General features: G+C 36.0%; 1 protein-coding gene across 1 annotated transcript in view; it reads left to right on the top strand.

The window, feature by feature from the left end:
• LOC119596996 (protein scarlet-like) overlaps positions 1–15,829 on the top strand; it is an 18,888-nt gene extending 3,059 nt beyond the window's left edge. Inside the window, exons 2-15 of the mRNA XM_037946424.1 lie at positions 2,440–2,611; positions 2,841–2,889; positions 4,911–5,097; positions 5,489–5,659; positions 6,113–6,351; positions 7,415–7,616; positions 8,341–8,388; positions 9,273–9,304; positions 10,149–10,254; positions 10,777–11,001; positions 12,272–12,407; positions 12,866–12,971; positions 14,897–14,997; positions 15,647–15,829. Coding sequence (XP_037802352.1) covers positions 2,440–2,611; positions 2,841–2,889; positions 4,911–5,097; positions 5,489–5,659; positions 6,113–6,351; positions 7,415–7,616; positions 8,341–8,388; positions 9,273–9,304; positions 10,149–10,254; positions 10,777–11,001; positions 12,272–12,407; positions 12,866–12,971; positions 14,897–14,997; positions 15,647–15,819 — 1,947 coding nt within the window. The 3' untranslated portion in view covers positions 15,820–15,829. The remainder of the gene's footprint in view (positions 1–2,439; positions 2,612–2,840; positions 2,890–4,910; positions 5,098–5,488; positions 5,660–6,112; positions 6,352–7,414; positions 7,617–8,340; positions 8,389–9,272; positions 9,305–10,148; positions 10,255–10,776; positions 11,002–12,271; positions 12,408–12,865; positions 12,972–14,896; positions 14,998–15,646) is intronic.

Raw genomic sequence — 15,829 nt, 5'->3', positions numbered from 1 at the left:
CCGATAATGATATTGATAGTAATATCATCATTAGTGATGATAACAATAAAGATGACGATAATAATAATAATGATAATAAGGATGATGATAGTGATAATAACAATAACAACAATGATGAAAAATATAAGGATAGTAATACTAATGATAAAAATAATGAAAGCGATGATAACCATACTTCCAGGCTATCATTATCTTTAATATCGTTATTATTATTGTTATTATCATTATCAATATTATTGTTGTTATATTATCATTATTATTACTATCATTGTTATTATTATCATTATTATCATTGTTTTTATATCATCATCATTATTATTATTTGTAGTAGTATCATTATTATTATTGTTATTATTATCATTATTATTATTATTATTATTATTATTATTTTTTTTTTTTTTTATTACCATTATTATATTACTATTATTATTGTTATTATTATTATTATTATTATTACCATTATCATCATCATTTTTATTTCTATCATTATTATTATTGTTGCTGTTATTATTATCATTATTATTATTATTATCATTATTATTATTACTATTATTTGTTATTATTATTATTATTATTATTATTATTATTATTATATTATTTTGATCAGTATCATCATCATTATTATAATTATGCAATTGTTATCATTTTTTTCATTATTCATTATTATTGTTATTATTGCTAGTATCATTATCATTATCATTACTTTTTATTATCATTATTGTTATTGTTATCGTTATTACTGCGTTATCATTATTATTATTATTATTATTATTATTATTATTATTATTATTATTATTAATATTTTTCTTCTTCTTTTTCTTCTTTTTTCTTCTTCTTCTTATTATTATTATAAAAAATAATAATAACAATGAAAATAACGACGAATAAATAGTCCAAGTTTGAAGAAAAGAAAGTTTTATAATCCTTTCTCCTCTGTGTCGCGTCTGGTCCCTGCCTACAACGGTGCCAGTCAGGGGTGCCAGTCAGGGCCACATGACTCCTTATAATCTGTTCCCAGCATGCAAGGGAACCTCCTCACTAACAAAGCTCGAGAAAAAGCTCCAAAGCTCAGGCTATGGTATTGTGTTCTGTCACGGTGGCGTTGGTTTTGTGTTGAGAGATGGAGTTCGTTGCTTTTGTGTGTTTTGGCGTTGACTCCTTTTAGCGTTTTTGTTAAATGTTGAGTAGTATGTCTGTCTGTCTAGTGGTATATCTGTCTTTCTATTTATCAATCTGTATATCTGTCTGTCTGTCTGTCTAGTGATATATCTGTCTATCTATTTATCAGTATGTATATCTGTCTCTGTTTAGTGGTATATCTATCTATTTACCAATCTGTATGTCTGTCTGTCTAGTGATATACCTGTTTTTTCTGCCTATCTATCTTTCCGTCAGTCTATTCATCTACCTACGTATCTTTGTGTGTGTCTCTAAATCTATGTGTATGTATGAATATCTATTTATCTGTCTATTTATGTGTGCACCAGTCTTTCATTTTCTATTTTTCTTTTGTGCCGTTCGGAAAAGTATCACATTATGATTTTTTTTCTTCACATTTTAAACTCTTTTTTTCAGTCTCTTCCTACTTGCAAAATTAACAATCCTTTTACTACATCTGCCTTTGTTTCTCTCGGCCTTTTGTGTGAGACTCATTTGCTGCGTCCACCGTCTCTTTTGTCCTACAGACACGGCAGCACTAACAGGTCGTTTCTCTTAAATTACCGAACTAGCACTAGCAAGTAGTTTATCTAATACCAACTACCTAACTAGCACTAACAGGTGGTTTCGCTTAAGTTACCAAATTGACTAGCACTAACAAATAGTTTTCCTAACACTAACTACCTCACTAACAATAACAGGTCGTTTCTCTTAAATTACCGATATAACTAGCACTAACAAGTAGTTTTCCTAGCACTAACGACCTAACCAGGCTAACAGCTAGTTTTCCTGAATTAACGAAATAACTAACACTAACAGGTCGTTTTCCTCCCACTATCTAACTAGCACTAACAGGTCATTCGCCCTTGACCAACAGAAACAGCAGCCCTAACATGTCGTTTTCCTACCACTAACTACCAAATTAAAGCCAACAGGGCGTTTTCCTAGCGCTAACTGCCTAACTAAAACCAACAGGTCGTTTTCCTAACACTAACTGCCTAACTAGCACTAACAGGTCGTTTTCCTAGCACTAACTACCAAATTAAAGCCAACAGGGCGTTTTCCTAGCGCTAACTGCCTAACTAGCACTAACAGGTCGTTTTCCTAGCACTAACTACCAAATTAAAGCCAACAGGGCGTTTTCCTAGCACTAACTGCCTAACTAGCACTAACAGGTCGTTTTCCTAGCACTAACTACCAAATTAAAGCCAACAGGTCGTTTTTCTAACACTAACTACCACTAACAGGTCGTTTTCATACCCTTTCTCTCTCTCTCCTCAGTCCAGCGTGGAGCTTATCAAGCACACCACCACCAGATACGGAACCTGGAAACCCGTTGACGAGGGCATCACCTTGACCTGGCGTGACCTGAGTGTGTACGTCCGGCAGAAGAGGGTCTGGTACAAGAGGCACAAAGGGGAACAGAAGCCTTTTAAACGGGTGTTGAATAATGGTATTTTATATATGTAGTTTTAGTAATTGTGTCATGGTTGGTGGATAACGGGAGAGAACCTATGATTTTTTGACACATGATTAATTACTATATAATTGTATATTACGTAATCTGTTAATCAATTTGTAAAATATACTGTAGAAATGCATGTATATATTTTTTTTCTTGGAATAATTTTAGGCAATGGAACTCAATACTGCAATTCTGATCGTCATTTTTTTTTAAATAGTATCTGGCGCTGTCGGACCGGGAAGTCTCGTGGCGCTTATGGGATCAAGGTGAGTGAGAAGGAAGGTCAAAATTCAGCAGAAAAATTAACTCTCTCTCTCAGGTGCAAAATAAGACGAAGCAAAAAATGAAATCTGAAGCATCCATAACTCAGAACCCTCCCCCCCCCAAAAAAAAAAAAAAAAAAATCTTGATTGATACTTAGCCCATCATACAAACGCCATTATCGTTCTAAACCGTGCGTGCCTTCGTAGATAATACTCCCTTATATAATCTCAAGCATCCATAACACCGATTTTTTTTTAAATTAATTCCCAATACGAAAAAAAACATACTTTAAACAAGCACTCACACAAACATCATTATCGTCCTAAACCGTGCACGCAAACATAAATACACTCCCCTTAACCCTAAAACCGAAGCCACAGACTCCCGAAACGGAAACAGCAACCCGAGAACGAAGGCGGGAGATTTGAAGCAAAGACAGTGACATGGCGAGAAACACTCCACGCTAATTCCATATGCAAGTAACAGACAGAATATACCGTCGGGCGCGGTTCGGAGCCGGTGTGAAGGACAAGATTAAAGATGCCCTGTTTTTTGCACCCGAGTTGGGAAATTCTGGCAGCGGCATTGAGCTCACGCACGAACTCTCACTAACGCATCTGGACATCACTTTGTCATGAACTGCCATTGTGTGTATTGCATATTCACTTATGCGAATATGCAATACACACACACACATACACATGCATACATATGAGTATATATATTTTTATGTATATATATATATATATATATATATATATATATATATATATATATATATATATATATATATGTGTGTGTGTGTGTGTGTGTGTGTGTGTGTGTGTGTGTGTGTGTGTGTGTGTGTATGTGAGTGTGTGTCTGTGTGTATGCATATGTATATATATATATATATATATATATATATATATATATATATATATATATATATATTTATGATATTGAGAGAGAGAGAGAGAGAGATAGATAGATAGATAGAGAGAGAAGAGAGAGAGAGAGAGAGAGAGAGAGAGAGAGAGGAGAGAGAGAGAGAGTGATGAGAGAGATGAGAGAGAGAGAGAGAGATTGAGAGGAGAGAGAGGAGAGAGATGAGAGAGGAGAGAGAGAGAGAGGAGAGGAGAGAGAGAGAGAGAGAGAGAGAGAGAGAGAGAGAGAGAGAGAGAAGAGGAGAGAGAGAATGAGAGAGGAGAGAGACGAGAGAGGAGAGAGAGAGAGGAGAGAGATGAGAGAGAGGATCGAGAGAGAGAGGAGAGAGAGAGAGAGATGAGAGAGGAGGAGAGAGAGAGGGAGAGAGAGAGGAGGAGAGAGAGGAGAGAGAGAGAGAGAGAGAGAGAGAGAAGAGAGAGAGAGAGAGAGAGAGAGAGAGAGATAGGCCTGCTTATACTGCTGACTGCTAACCGGGATGATCTCGGAACAACTGCAGAGATCACGCATCGTTTATTCTTTCATTCTTCTTCTTTCCCGGATTATCTCTGCCTTTTCATGCTACCTAATCCTTCTCCAGTGTTTCCTTCGTCCTCTCCGTCTTTTTCCTTTCTGTTTTATCCTTGGATATCTCAATAACACCTATTTTATCACTGTTCCCTTTGCTATACCTTCCACATCCCTCTCTTACTAAAATAAAGTGTTTCTGTTTGCCTTGTTGTATATAGTTCAGTATATATATGATATATAATTCAAAATATATATAAACTATAAATTTCAGTATATGTATATATATATATATATATATATATATATGTATATATATATATATATATATATATATATATATATATATATATATATATATATATATATATATACGTATATATATATATATATATATATATATATATATATATATATATATATATATATATATTTGTATGTGTGTGTGTGTGTGTGTGGTGTGTGTGGTGTGTGTTTGTACTACATCAATGTATATACAAGTATGCCTGTGTATGTGTCCATACACAGCAACAACCTCATCAAACCCATGCACATGCATAGAGACGATACCAACCTCCGCCTTCCTCCTCAGTGGCGCAGGGAAGTCAACGCTAATGAACGCCCTCGCCCACCGTACACCAGGGGGCGTTGTGGTTGACGGTGAGATTATGGTGAACGGACATCGAGCCAACCGAAGTATGAATTCACTGTCCGGTTACGTCCACCAAGATGACCTGTTCGTGGGATCTCTTACCGTCAGGGAGCACCTTCTCTTCAATGTGAGTTCGTGTTGGTTTGTCCTTCGTTGTTTTGGGGTGGTTGGGTTGTGTGTGTGTGTGGGGGGGGTGTTTGTGTGTGTGTGTGTGTGGGGGGGGTTGTGTGTGTGTGTGTGTGTGTGTGTGTGTGTGTGTGTGTGTGTGTGTGTGTGCTTAGTTCGTTAGTAGGATTTTGCATTGGGTTTCAATTAGGAAAATGTTTCCTTCACGTAAAAAAAAAAAAGGAAAAAATCTCAAATATTTCCGAATCTGTAATTAACCACATCCCTTCCTAAATTCACTGCCCAACTACCATGGATACGACCTACCCATTTCCCATCACCCCCAAGCACCTCATTACCAAAGACCGAAACACACACACACACTTTAACCGGTTGCCTCCTGTCCACCGCAGGCGCGTCTGCGAATGGACCGCCGCACGACCAAGGCCGAGCGAGAGGGCAGAGTCTCCGAGATGATAAAGGAACTCGGGCTGAAGAGAGTCCAGAACAACCGCATTGGAGTCCCGGGAACAGACAAGTCCTTATCGGGAGGAGAGAGGAAGAGGCTCGCTTTCGCCACGGAGGTGCGGACCGGAAGGCCTTCGGAGAAATGCCGCTTTTGGGGGGATATTTCTATTCTTTTTTATATTTTTCTTGGTCTTGTGTGTATTTACAAAAGAAATTCCTGGTCTTGTGTGTATTTCTAAATAATTTTTAATTATTTGTTTATCAATTTATTTATTTGTCTGTTCATTTCTCTTTTTATTGATGGATTGGGTTGATTAGTTAATCAATTTATTTCTTAATCTTCACTTATTTATCAATCTTCATTTATATATGTATCCATGTATTTACGCCTTTATCTTATTAATCAATCTTCATTCACTTACTTATTTATCTATTTCTTTATATCTATTCATACATTTTTGCCACAGATAGTATATCAAAATTCCAGCCAAATATCCAATAACCATAGCTTCATCCCCCCTCCTTCCCCCCCCCCCTTCCCTTCCTCCTCCTCCGCCATCCTGCCACAGATCCTCACCGATCCTCCCATGCTTTTCTGCGACGAGCCTACCACAGGCCTAGACTCCTACAACGCCAAGAAACTGGTCAGGATGATGAAGGAAATGGCGGCTCGAGGGAAGACCATCCTCTGCACCATTCACCAGCCCTCCACCGAAGTCTTCATGATGTTTGATAAGCTGCTCCTGCTGGCTGAGGGGCGCCTGGCTTACATGGGGTCCTCCTCAGGGGCTCTGGAGTTCCTCGATGGGTGAGTGCGAAGGAGGGAGTTGGACCTCGGTGTGTTGGTCTGTTTGAAAGTGAGAGGAGGAGGAGGAGGAGGAGGAGGAGGAGGAGGAGGAGGAAGAGAAGGTTGGGTGATCTGTGTGGAATATAAGAGGAGTATGTTGCGTTGTTTTGTATTGAGTGAGACAGGGAGGGAAATAAAAGTGGTTTGTTGATGTGTATTTAGGAAAAAGGAGATTGTGATAATTTGTGATAGCTTGCCAGGGTAAATATGATATTTTTTGTTACTGTAAAGATAATTAGGTTTCGATTGGATACGTTCTAACGCTCTTAATCACAATAATGTATTTATTATTGTTCCATAAAGAGCTTCGATAACTGTATCAACATTACGAATACATTTCAGTGACTGTGTAAAAGAAAAGAAAAGAAAAAAAAATGCTACCATTATTATTTCAATTATTTGCATCTGTTAGTTTACATGTACCTTATCTAAACCAATCAACACAGAATCTAAGTAGGAGGATCTCTAGACTCACCACTCAATTATCTAGTTCATATCCCTACCGTTTATCCAAAATCCATATCCTCAATTATCCCGCGACACTTACCCAACCAATAATCCTACAGTTCATCCAAAAGGCAAAACTCAATAAGAAGTCTCTACTCTCATACTCTTACTCTCTCTACTCTGATACTCTCTCTATTTTTGACTTTTTCTGCTTTCTACTCTTTCTGGCTCGTATGCCTGTCTACCTGTTTAACCCCCGTATGCCTATCTACTCTTTTTCTCCTGTATGCCTATGCACTCTTTCTCTCCCGTATGTCTATCTACTTTTTCTCTCCCGTAGTGCTATCTACTCTTTCTTTTCCGTGTTGCTATCTACTCTTTCTCTCCCGATTGCCTATCCACTCTTTCTCTCCCGTTTTCTGTCTACTCTTTCTCTCCCGTTTTCTATCTACTCTTTCTCTCCCGAATGTCCACCTACCCTTTCTCTCCCGTATACCTATCTACCCTTTCTCCCCCATATGCCTATAAACTCAATCTACCTTCCGCTCTTTCAACCCCGCTCGCCCTTCTACTCCAGCCTAGGTCACAAGTGCCCCGCGACCTTCAACCCAGCCGATTTCTACATCCACACCTTAGCTGTCCAGCCGGGTCATGAACTAAGGTCTCGGGAGCGGATTAAGCGGATTTGTGACAATTTCGCCGTCTCAGCCTACGCGAAGGACATTGACATCTCCATTCAGTACCAGGATAACATGAGTCTGCAGTTCACGGATAGGGGGGTAAGGATGCGTTACGTTTTTTTTTTTTTTCCTTCAGGGGGTCGCGGGTGGACATACATAGACGCAGAAAGGAGATAGGGAAAACATGAAAAAAAAATAGAGAAAGAGAAAAAGATTGAAAGAGCGGAAGATAGGGGATGGAAGTTGGGGAGGAAGTTGGGGAGGAAGTTGGGGAGGAAGTGGGGAGGAAGTGGGGAGGAAGTGGGGAGGATTTAGGGAGAGAGAGAGAGTGTGTTCGTGTGTAATGAGGATTTAATTAGGATTGAGGTGTTCGTGTGTTCCGCGAGTGTGATTAGAGAGCAGTGTTCGTGTATTGCACGAGTTTAATTAAGCCTCATAGGCCACGGGTGTAATTAAGGCAAAAATTAAGGAAAGATCGTATGTTCCACAGGTGTAATTGGAAGGTAATTAGGGAGGAATGTTCACTCATTCCCCGGGTGTAATTAGTTACGGAAGAATATTCAGATATCCCACGGGGTGTAATCAAGGAGAAGTATTCATATATGTCATTAGAGAAAATGTTTATTATAGAACGTTCATATTCCACCGTCATTTGGATCGTATGAACCGAGCATGGATTATGTAAATCTCTTCTCATCGAATGCCTTTCAATATTTCGATTTCACAGTCACGCGAGAGATGAAAAGTTGGAAGATAGTTATTGATTCTCAAAATATTTATTTGGAGTTTATTTTCATTTTGATTTTATATGTTGTAATTCCAGAAAACTACTTCATACAGTGGAACGGGGTCTTCTGGTCAGTCTAGTACGGTAAGTAGTTCATGAATCCGTACGTGATGGACATGCATCTATCTGTCTATCTGTCTATCTGTCTATCTGTCTGTCTGTCTATCTATATCTATCTATCTGTCTATCTTTCTATCTCTCTATCAATCTGTCTGTCTATCTATATCTATCTATCTGTCTATCTTTCTATCTCTCTATATATCTGTCTATCTATCTGTCTATCTATCTATCCATCTATATATCTATCTATCTGTCTATATATCTATATCTATCTGTCTATCTTTCTATCTCTCTATCTATCTGTCTGTCTATCTATATCTATCTATCTGTCTATCTTTCTATCTCTCTATCAATCTGTCTGTCTATCTATATCTATCTATCTGTCTATCTTTCTATCTCTCTATCAATCTGTCTGTCTATCTGTCTATCTATCTATCCATCTATATATCTATCTATCTGTCTATCTATCTGTCTATCTATCTATCCATCTATAAATCTATCTATCTGTCTATATATCTATATACCTATCTATCTATCTATCTGTCCGTCCATCTATCTGTCTATCTATCTATCCATCTATATATCTATCTATCTGTCTATATATCTATATACCTATCTATCTATCTATCTACTAATTTACACACACACACACACACACACACACACACACACACACACACACACACACACACACACACACACACACACACACACACACACACACACACACACACACACACACACACACACACATACCTATCTATCGCCTATCCCTCTATCTACCTATCTAAACACGTACAAACACGTACATTTTGTACTTAAAACAAGGAAATAAGTGACTCCATTTCTAGGACGTCATAAAAATGTTTTGAAAATGTTAATGAAGCCATTTTTATTTTTCGTTCTAGGAATCTATAGTCAACATCGTGAGAAATGTGCCGTGAGTAATCTTTATATTTTTTTTTCTTTTTTTAAATCTTTCTTTTATATATTTATTAATTCTGTTTTATTCGTCTTGAAATATATTCTCTTTTTTTTGTTTATTTCATTATATATATATATATATATATATATATATATATATATATATATATATATATATATATATATATATATTTTTTTTTTTTTTTTTTTTTTTTTTTTTTTTTTTTTTTTTTTTTCTTTATATCTATTAATTTATCAGTTTTTGCTTATCTATTAAATCTATTGATTCTTATCATCTTCTATTCCTTCATTTATCTATTAATTTCCGCCCATTGTTATATATGGATGGTTATTACTTCAAAATAAATACTGAATGAATAACGACGCTAATTACACTAATAGGAGTGACCGTAACGATAAAGATAATAATAATAATAATAATAATAATAATAATAATAATAAGTTACGAAGAAAATATTAAAAAGTGATGAAAAATATCATAAAAAAAAGAAAAAAATATTAAGATTTTTACCTTCATCTATTTTTTTTTTTTTTTTAAGTTTATTTACTATTTATTACTTATTTATTAAGTTTATTTATTATATATTATTATTCATTCCTTAAGTTTATTTATCATTTATTATTTATTTATTAAGTTTATTTATTATCTATTATCATTTATTCCTCAAGTTTATTTTTTTTATATAATTATTTATTCCCCAAGTTTATTTATTATTTGTTATCTATTTATGTATTAAGTTTATTCATTATTCATTATTAAGTTTATTAATTATCTATTATTAAATTTATTTATTATTATTCTCATTATTTTTTTCCTTTTTTTCCCCCTTCCCTTCCAGCCAAGTTCCGAACTGGTGGGTGCAGCTGTACTGGCTCACGTGGAGGGCGCTCCTCGACTCGTACAGGAACCCGAGTATTCATGGCATCAGGATCCTGCAGAAGATTGTGAGTTGCTTGTGACGTGTTTGTGGGAGATGGGGGGAGGTAAAGGGGAGGGAAGGGGGGGTGGGAGGGAAGGGGGGTGGGAGGGAGGGAGGGAAGGGGGGAGGGAGGAGGGGGAGGTAAGGGGGGAAGGGGGTGGGGAGGAGGGGGGAGGGAAAGGGGAGGGAAGGGGGTGGGAGGGGGAGGAAGAGGGAGGGAGGGAGGAGAGGGGGAGGGGGGTGGGAGGGAAGGGAGGATGGGAGGGAGGGTGGGAGGGAGGGGGAGGGAGGGTGAGAGGGAGGGTGGGAGGGAGGGAGGGGCAGAGAGGGGAAGGGAGCGAGGGGGAGGGAGGGACGGAGGGACGAAGGGAAAGAAGGAGAGAAAGAAAAAAGGGAGAGGGATATTGAAAAGAAAACGAAACGAAAAGAAAAAAAAAAGAAAAAAAAATCATATATATATAGAAAATCAACCCAAATAAAAACAAACACACGCCCACACATAAACTCACCCCGCCCCCTCTCTCTCGTTCCTCCCTCCTCGCCACAGCTAATGGCCCTCCTCATTGGCGTCTGCTACACCAACACCTACCTCAACCAGCAAGGAATTCAGGACATCGAGGGCGTGCTGTTCATCTTCATCACGGAGAACACTTTCCCCTCGATCTACGCCGTGCTCAATATCTTCCCCTTGGAGCTCCCTCTTTTCCTGAGGGAATATCGGAACGGGATATACAGGTCCGATACGTATTATATGGCCAAGATGTTCTCTATGGTGAGTTCGGAGTTTGGCTTTGTTTGTTTTTTGTTCGTTTTTAGCTGTGTTTTTTTTTACTGTTTTTTTCTGTTTTGGTTCTTGTTTCTTTTTTTGTGTGTTTTTTTCTTTTTCTGTTTTAAATTTTTCTCGTTTTAGTTTATTTATTTTTTTTTTTTTTCTTATTTTCGGATCTTTTTGTGTGTTTCTCTCTCTCTCTCTCTCTCTCTCTCTCTCTCTCTCTCTCTCTCTCTCTCTCTCTCTCTCTCTCTCTCTCTCCCTCTCTTTCTCTCTCTCTCTCTCTCTCTTTTTAGCTCTTTTTTTTTCTTTCTTTTTCTTTTCTCATGTTTTGTTTCTTATTTTTTTTTGTTCTTTTTGTGTTTTTTTTATGCTGGTTTATTTATTTTTTTTGCTCATTTTGTGTTTTTTTTTGTCTGTTTGTTTCTTATTGCTTTGTTTGTTTTATGTTGATCCCTTATTATTTGTTTGTTTGTTTTTCTCTATTTATCCTTTATGTTTGCCTCTTTATTTCTTTTGTTGTTTTCTTTGTTTATTTTTTTTTCTCTTATTGTTTATTTTCTGTTTATTTTTATTGTTTTTTCTCTGTTTATTTCTTTTTCTTTTCTGGTTATCTCTTTTTTTCTCTAATTATCTATTATTGTTTTTTTTTTTTTCTATTTATCTCTTAATACTTCCTTTGTTTAGTTATTTGCTTGTTTATCATTGTTTTTTTTTGTTAGAATATTTTGTCTAGGATTCTATTTGATATTTTCGATGAACAAATGAGAAATATGACAAATGAATATGCTAAATAAATAAATGATATGCTAATTAGGAAGAGTCAGTTTACATTAAATGCTTTTGAAACTTCTGTTTCAGTGAAAATTAAATAATCATACTATTAGTTTCTAAATCATTATCATTATGTTATCAGTCACAAATTCACTTTTTCATTATCATTTGCTAATTATCATTATCTTATACTAAATCACCATTATATTATCAGTAACAGAATAATCACCATTGCATTATCACTCACTGAATGACATTTGCATTATCACTTACTAAATACCTATCATATTATCATAAAATTATCACCATTATATTACCAGCCATTGAGACATCACCATCCCTTCATCATCCACAAAAATCATTATATTTCCAGCCACGAACTCATCATCATCCACAAAAATCATCACTATTATATTAGCAGCCACTAACCCATCCCCATCCCATCGTCACTTACCGGATCCTCAATAACCTCTCACTTCACCATCTTCTGCACCTCCAGCTCCCCGGCTTTATCCTGGACCCCATCATTTTCACCACCATCTGTTACTGGATGGTCGGCCTTCAACACCACAGCTACCAGTTCTTCATGACCGTTCTGATCGTGATCTTCACCACCAGCGTCGCTTCTGCCTGTGGTATGGGATTCTGTGACTCCCTTTCCTTCGTCTCGGGGATGTGTGTTGGTCCTAGTGTTATTGTGTGACGATGGGTGTTGATATATATATACCTGTACATGCTTGTGTGTGTGTGTGTGTTTGTGTGTGTGTGTGTTTGTGTATGTGTGTGTGCTTGTGTCTGTGTGTGTGGGTGTGTTTGTGTTTGTGTATGTGTGTATGTGCGTGTATGTGCGTGCGCGCGCGTATGTATAAATGTGTATGTGTACGTATATATGTATGTAACCTACAACCCCCAGTCTGATATAATATTAACATTTCTACCTCACTCTGTATTCAGATCACGAACTCTATATCAGAATCACACCATATTCAAATAAAGTCAAGAACTAAAACGATCTACATCAACAATAATTCATAAACAACAAACGCCTTTTTCCATCTACTTTAACCCCCCCAAAAAAAATTCCAAATTTCAGGTGCCATGTTTTCAGCCATGTTTGAAAATATCGAATACAGTCAAGTCATTCTCGTGCCATTTGACATCCTTATGCTCATCACTGGAGGTCTTTTCGTCAACCTAACGTGAGTATAGTCTTGGTATAGTGATACTGAGTATAATTATGGGGTATAATGAGCTTAGTAACAGAAATAAAGTTGTATAAACCTGAATAATGGTGGAATTGGTATAGTGATGGTAAGTATAACTAAAGAGTATGATGAGTGTGATGATAGAACTAGAATTATATAAACTTGAATATTGGTGATGGTGAGTATAATGATGGAATTGGTATAGTGATAGTGATAGTGAGTATAGTGATAGAGCTTCATGAGAATAATGACAGAAATAAGATGATATAAACTTGAAAATTGAACTTGGACGATTACATAAAGTATAACTGATATAGTGTAGACATAGTGAGTATACGGACAAAGTATAATGATAGAAATGAAATTATATAACAGCGATGAATATAAAATTAGTATATAACGGTGAAGCTAAACTATTTTAATGATAGTGAGTATAATGATAAAATTAAAATTAATTAATAAAAAAATAGATTAGATGGTTGAATAACAAATTTGAATAATATAACAATAATGTAGCATAATGGTGAAATTCAATTATTGTAGAGATAGTGGGTATAAAGATAAAATTAAACTAAAATAGCCAAAAAAAAGGTATAAACTTGATTAATGAAACTAAAAATATTTTAGTGAGAGTGAATATAGTTTCATGGTTGAATAACGAACTTGGATAATTAGAATAATAATGAGCATAATGGTGGAATTAGACTGCTGTAGAGATAGTGAGTATAATGATACAAAAAAAAGGTATAAATTTGAGTAATGAAATATATAATGATAGTGAATATAATGAGTTTAATGAATGAATAACGAACTTGAATAATGGAATGATAGTGAAGACAATAGTGGAATTAGAGATAGTGAATATAATGATAAGACAAAAAAAAAAAAAAAGAAAAGGTATGAACTTAAGTAATGATCTAAAATAATACGAGATAAATGAGATTAATGATACACTGAAAATAAGTGAAATGATATACTAGTCACGAGTATAACCAAAATAATAAGTTCATAATGCGTATACTAGATCTAAACTTATATAAAAGTGATAAGATTGAAGGTGGAACTTAGTAAAACTTAGTAAGACGTTAGCGTAGCTTGAATATTAAGAAGGAAATGTGATTTAAAGTTTAAGAACAATATGGAGAGAGAGGAAATGACTCAGTTGATAACACTTTAGCTTAAGTTATTTCTGTAATTATTCTGATTAAAATTTCCTTCATATGCGTAAGCTCTAGATGTCCAGATTAATAACACTAATGTATTTTCTTATTGGGTATTTTACTAGTATTATCTGGTATTGTCAGCTATTATTTACATTTAATTCACTATTATTATTTAATATTTTTTTCATATTTATTCTTATTTACTATCACTATTTCCAACTACTTTTTATTATTACTATTTAAACAGCTTTTTACTATTCCTATCTACTCTTATTTGCTTTCATTTCCTATTACTAGTTACTATTCTTCAAACTCTTTATTTATTACTATTTACCACAATTTTCTATCAATTACTCCCATCTCCTATTAGTATTTAAAACTATCTGCTATCAATTGCTATCATTTCCTATCACTATTTTCCACGCATCTCCTATCAATTACCCCCCCCCCCCGATTCCTATCACTATTTACCACAAACCTCCTATGAATTACCCCCCCCCCCATCTCCCATCACTATTTCCCACAAAATCTCCTATCAATTACCCCCCCCCCCCCTTATCCTGTCACCATTTATCACAAATCTCCTATCAGTCACTCCCATCTCCTATCACTATTTACCATAAATCTATCACTCCCATTTCCTATCACTATTTACCACAAAATCTCCTATCAAATCACTCCCCATTTCCTATCACTATTTACCACAATTTACTCTCACGTCGTTCAGCAAACTCTCTCTCTCTCTCTCCTGACCAGCACGCTGCCCTGGTTCATAAGCTGGACGAAATATATCTCCTGGTTCATGTACAGCAACGAGGCCCTGACTGTCACCCAGTGGACCGGCGTGAAAGAGATCGGTGGGTATTTTGAGTATCTAGTGAGTGTTTTGAGTATCTAGTGAGTAATTTGAGTATTTCAGTGGGTATCTAGTGAGTAATTTGAGTATTTCAGTGGGTATCTAGTGAGTAATTTGAGTATTTCAGTGGGTATCTAGTGAGTAATTTGAGTATTTCAGTGGGTATCTAGTGAGTAATTATGGATATCTGAGTAGGTATTCAGTGAGTAATATTTTTTGGGGGTATCTAGTGAGTATTTTGTGTATTTAGTATTTTGAATATTTTGAGTATTCACTGAGTATTTTAAGTAGTTCGTGAGTATTTTCAGTATAAAGTGAGTGTTTTAGGTATTTATTGAGTATTTTGAATAATTAGTGAATATTTTGAGTAGTGAGTATATTGGGTCTTGAGTATTTAGATGTTGTTGGTGTTGATGCTGAGTATTTAGTGAGTATTTCGAGTATCTAGTGAGTATCTGGAGAATTTAGAGAATATTTTCAGTACTTAGTGAGGATTTTCAGCATTTAGTGGGTGTGAGTGATTTTGATTATTCAGCGATTCTTTTGGGTAATCAATGAGTATCATTTTGAGTATTTATCGAGTATTTAGAGCATTCTGGTCACACTCACACACCCTTCTAACACCTCCCCCCCCTCTTTTTCTCCCACAGTGTGCGACGCTGACCCCGGAGTCCCTTGTATTACCACGGGGGAAGGAGTCATCAACAAGTACACCTTCAGCAGGTCACACCTTCCATGGGACTTCATCTCGATGGCGGTGCTCTATCTCTGTTTCCATTTCATTGGCTTCATCTCGCTCTACTGCAGAGCTAAGAAGAAGTAGAGAGGGAGGG

Source organism: Penaeus monodon, chromosome 3 (genome assembly GCF_015228065.2).
Source record: "Penaeus monodon isolate SGIC_2016 chromosome 3, NSTDA_Pmon_1, whole genome shotgun sequence".
Classification (NCBI taxonomy): domain Eukaryota; kingdom Metazoa; phylum Arthropoda; class Malacostraca; order Decapoda; family Penaeidae; genus Penaeus; species Penaeus monodon.
The sequence above is the reverse complement of the archived record's forward strand: the minus strand, read 5'-3'. Positions and strand labels throughout refer to the sequence as shown.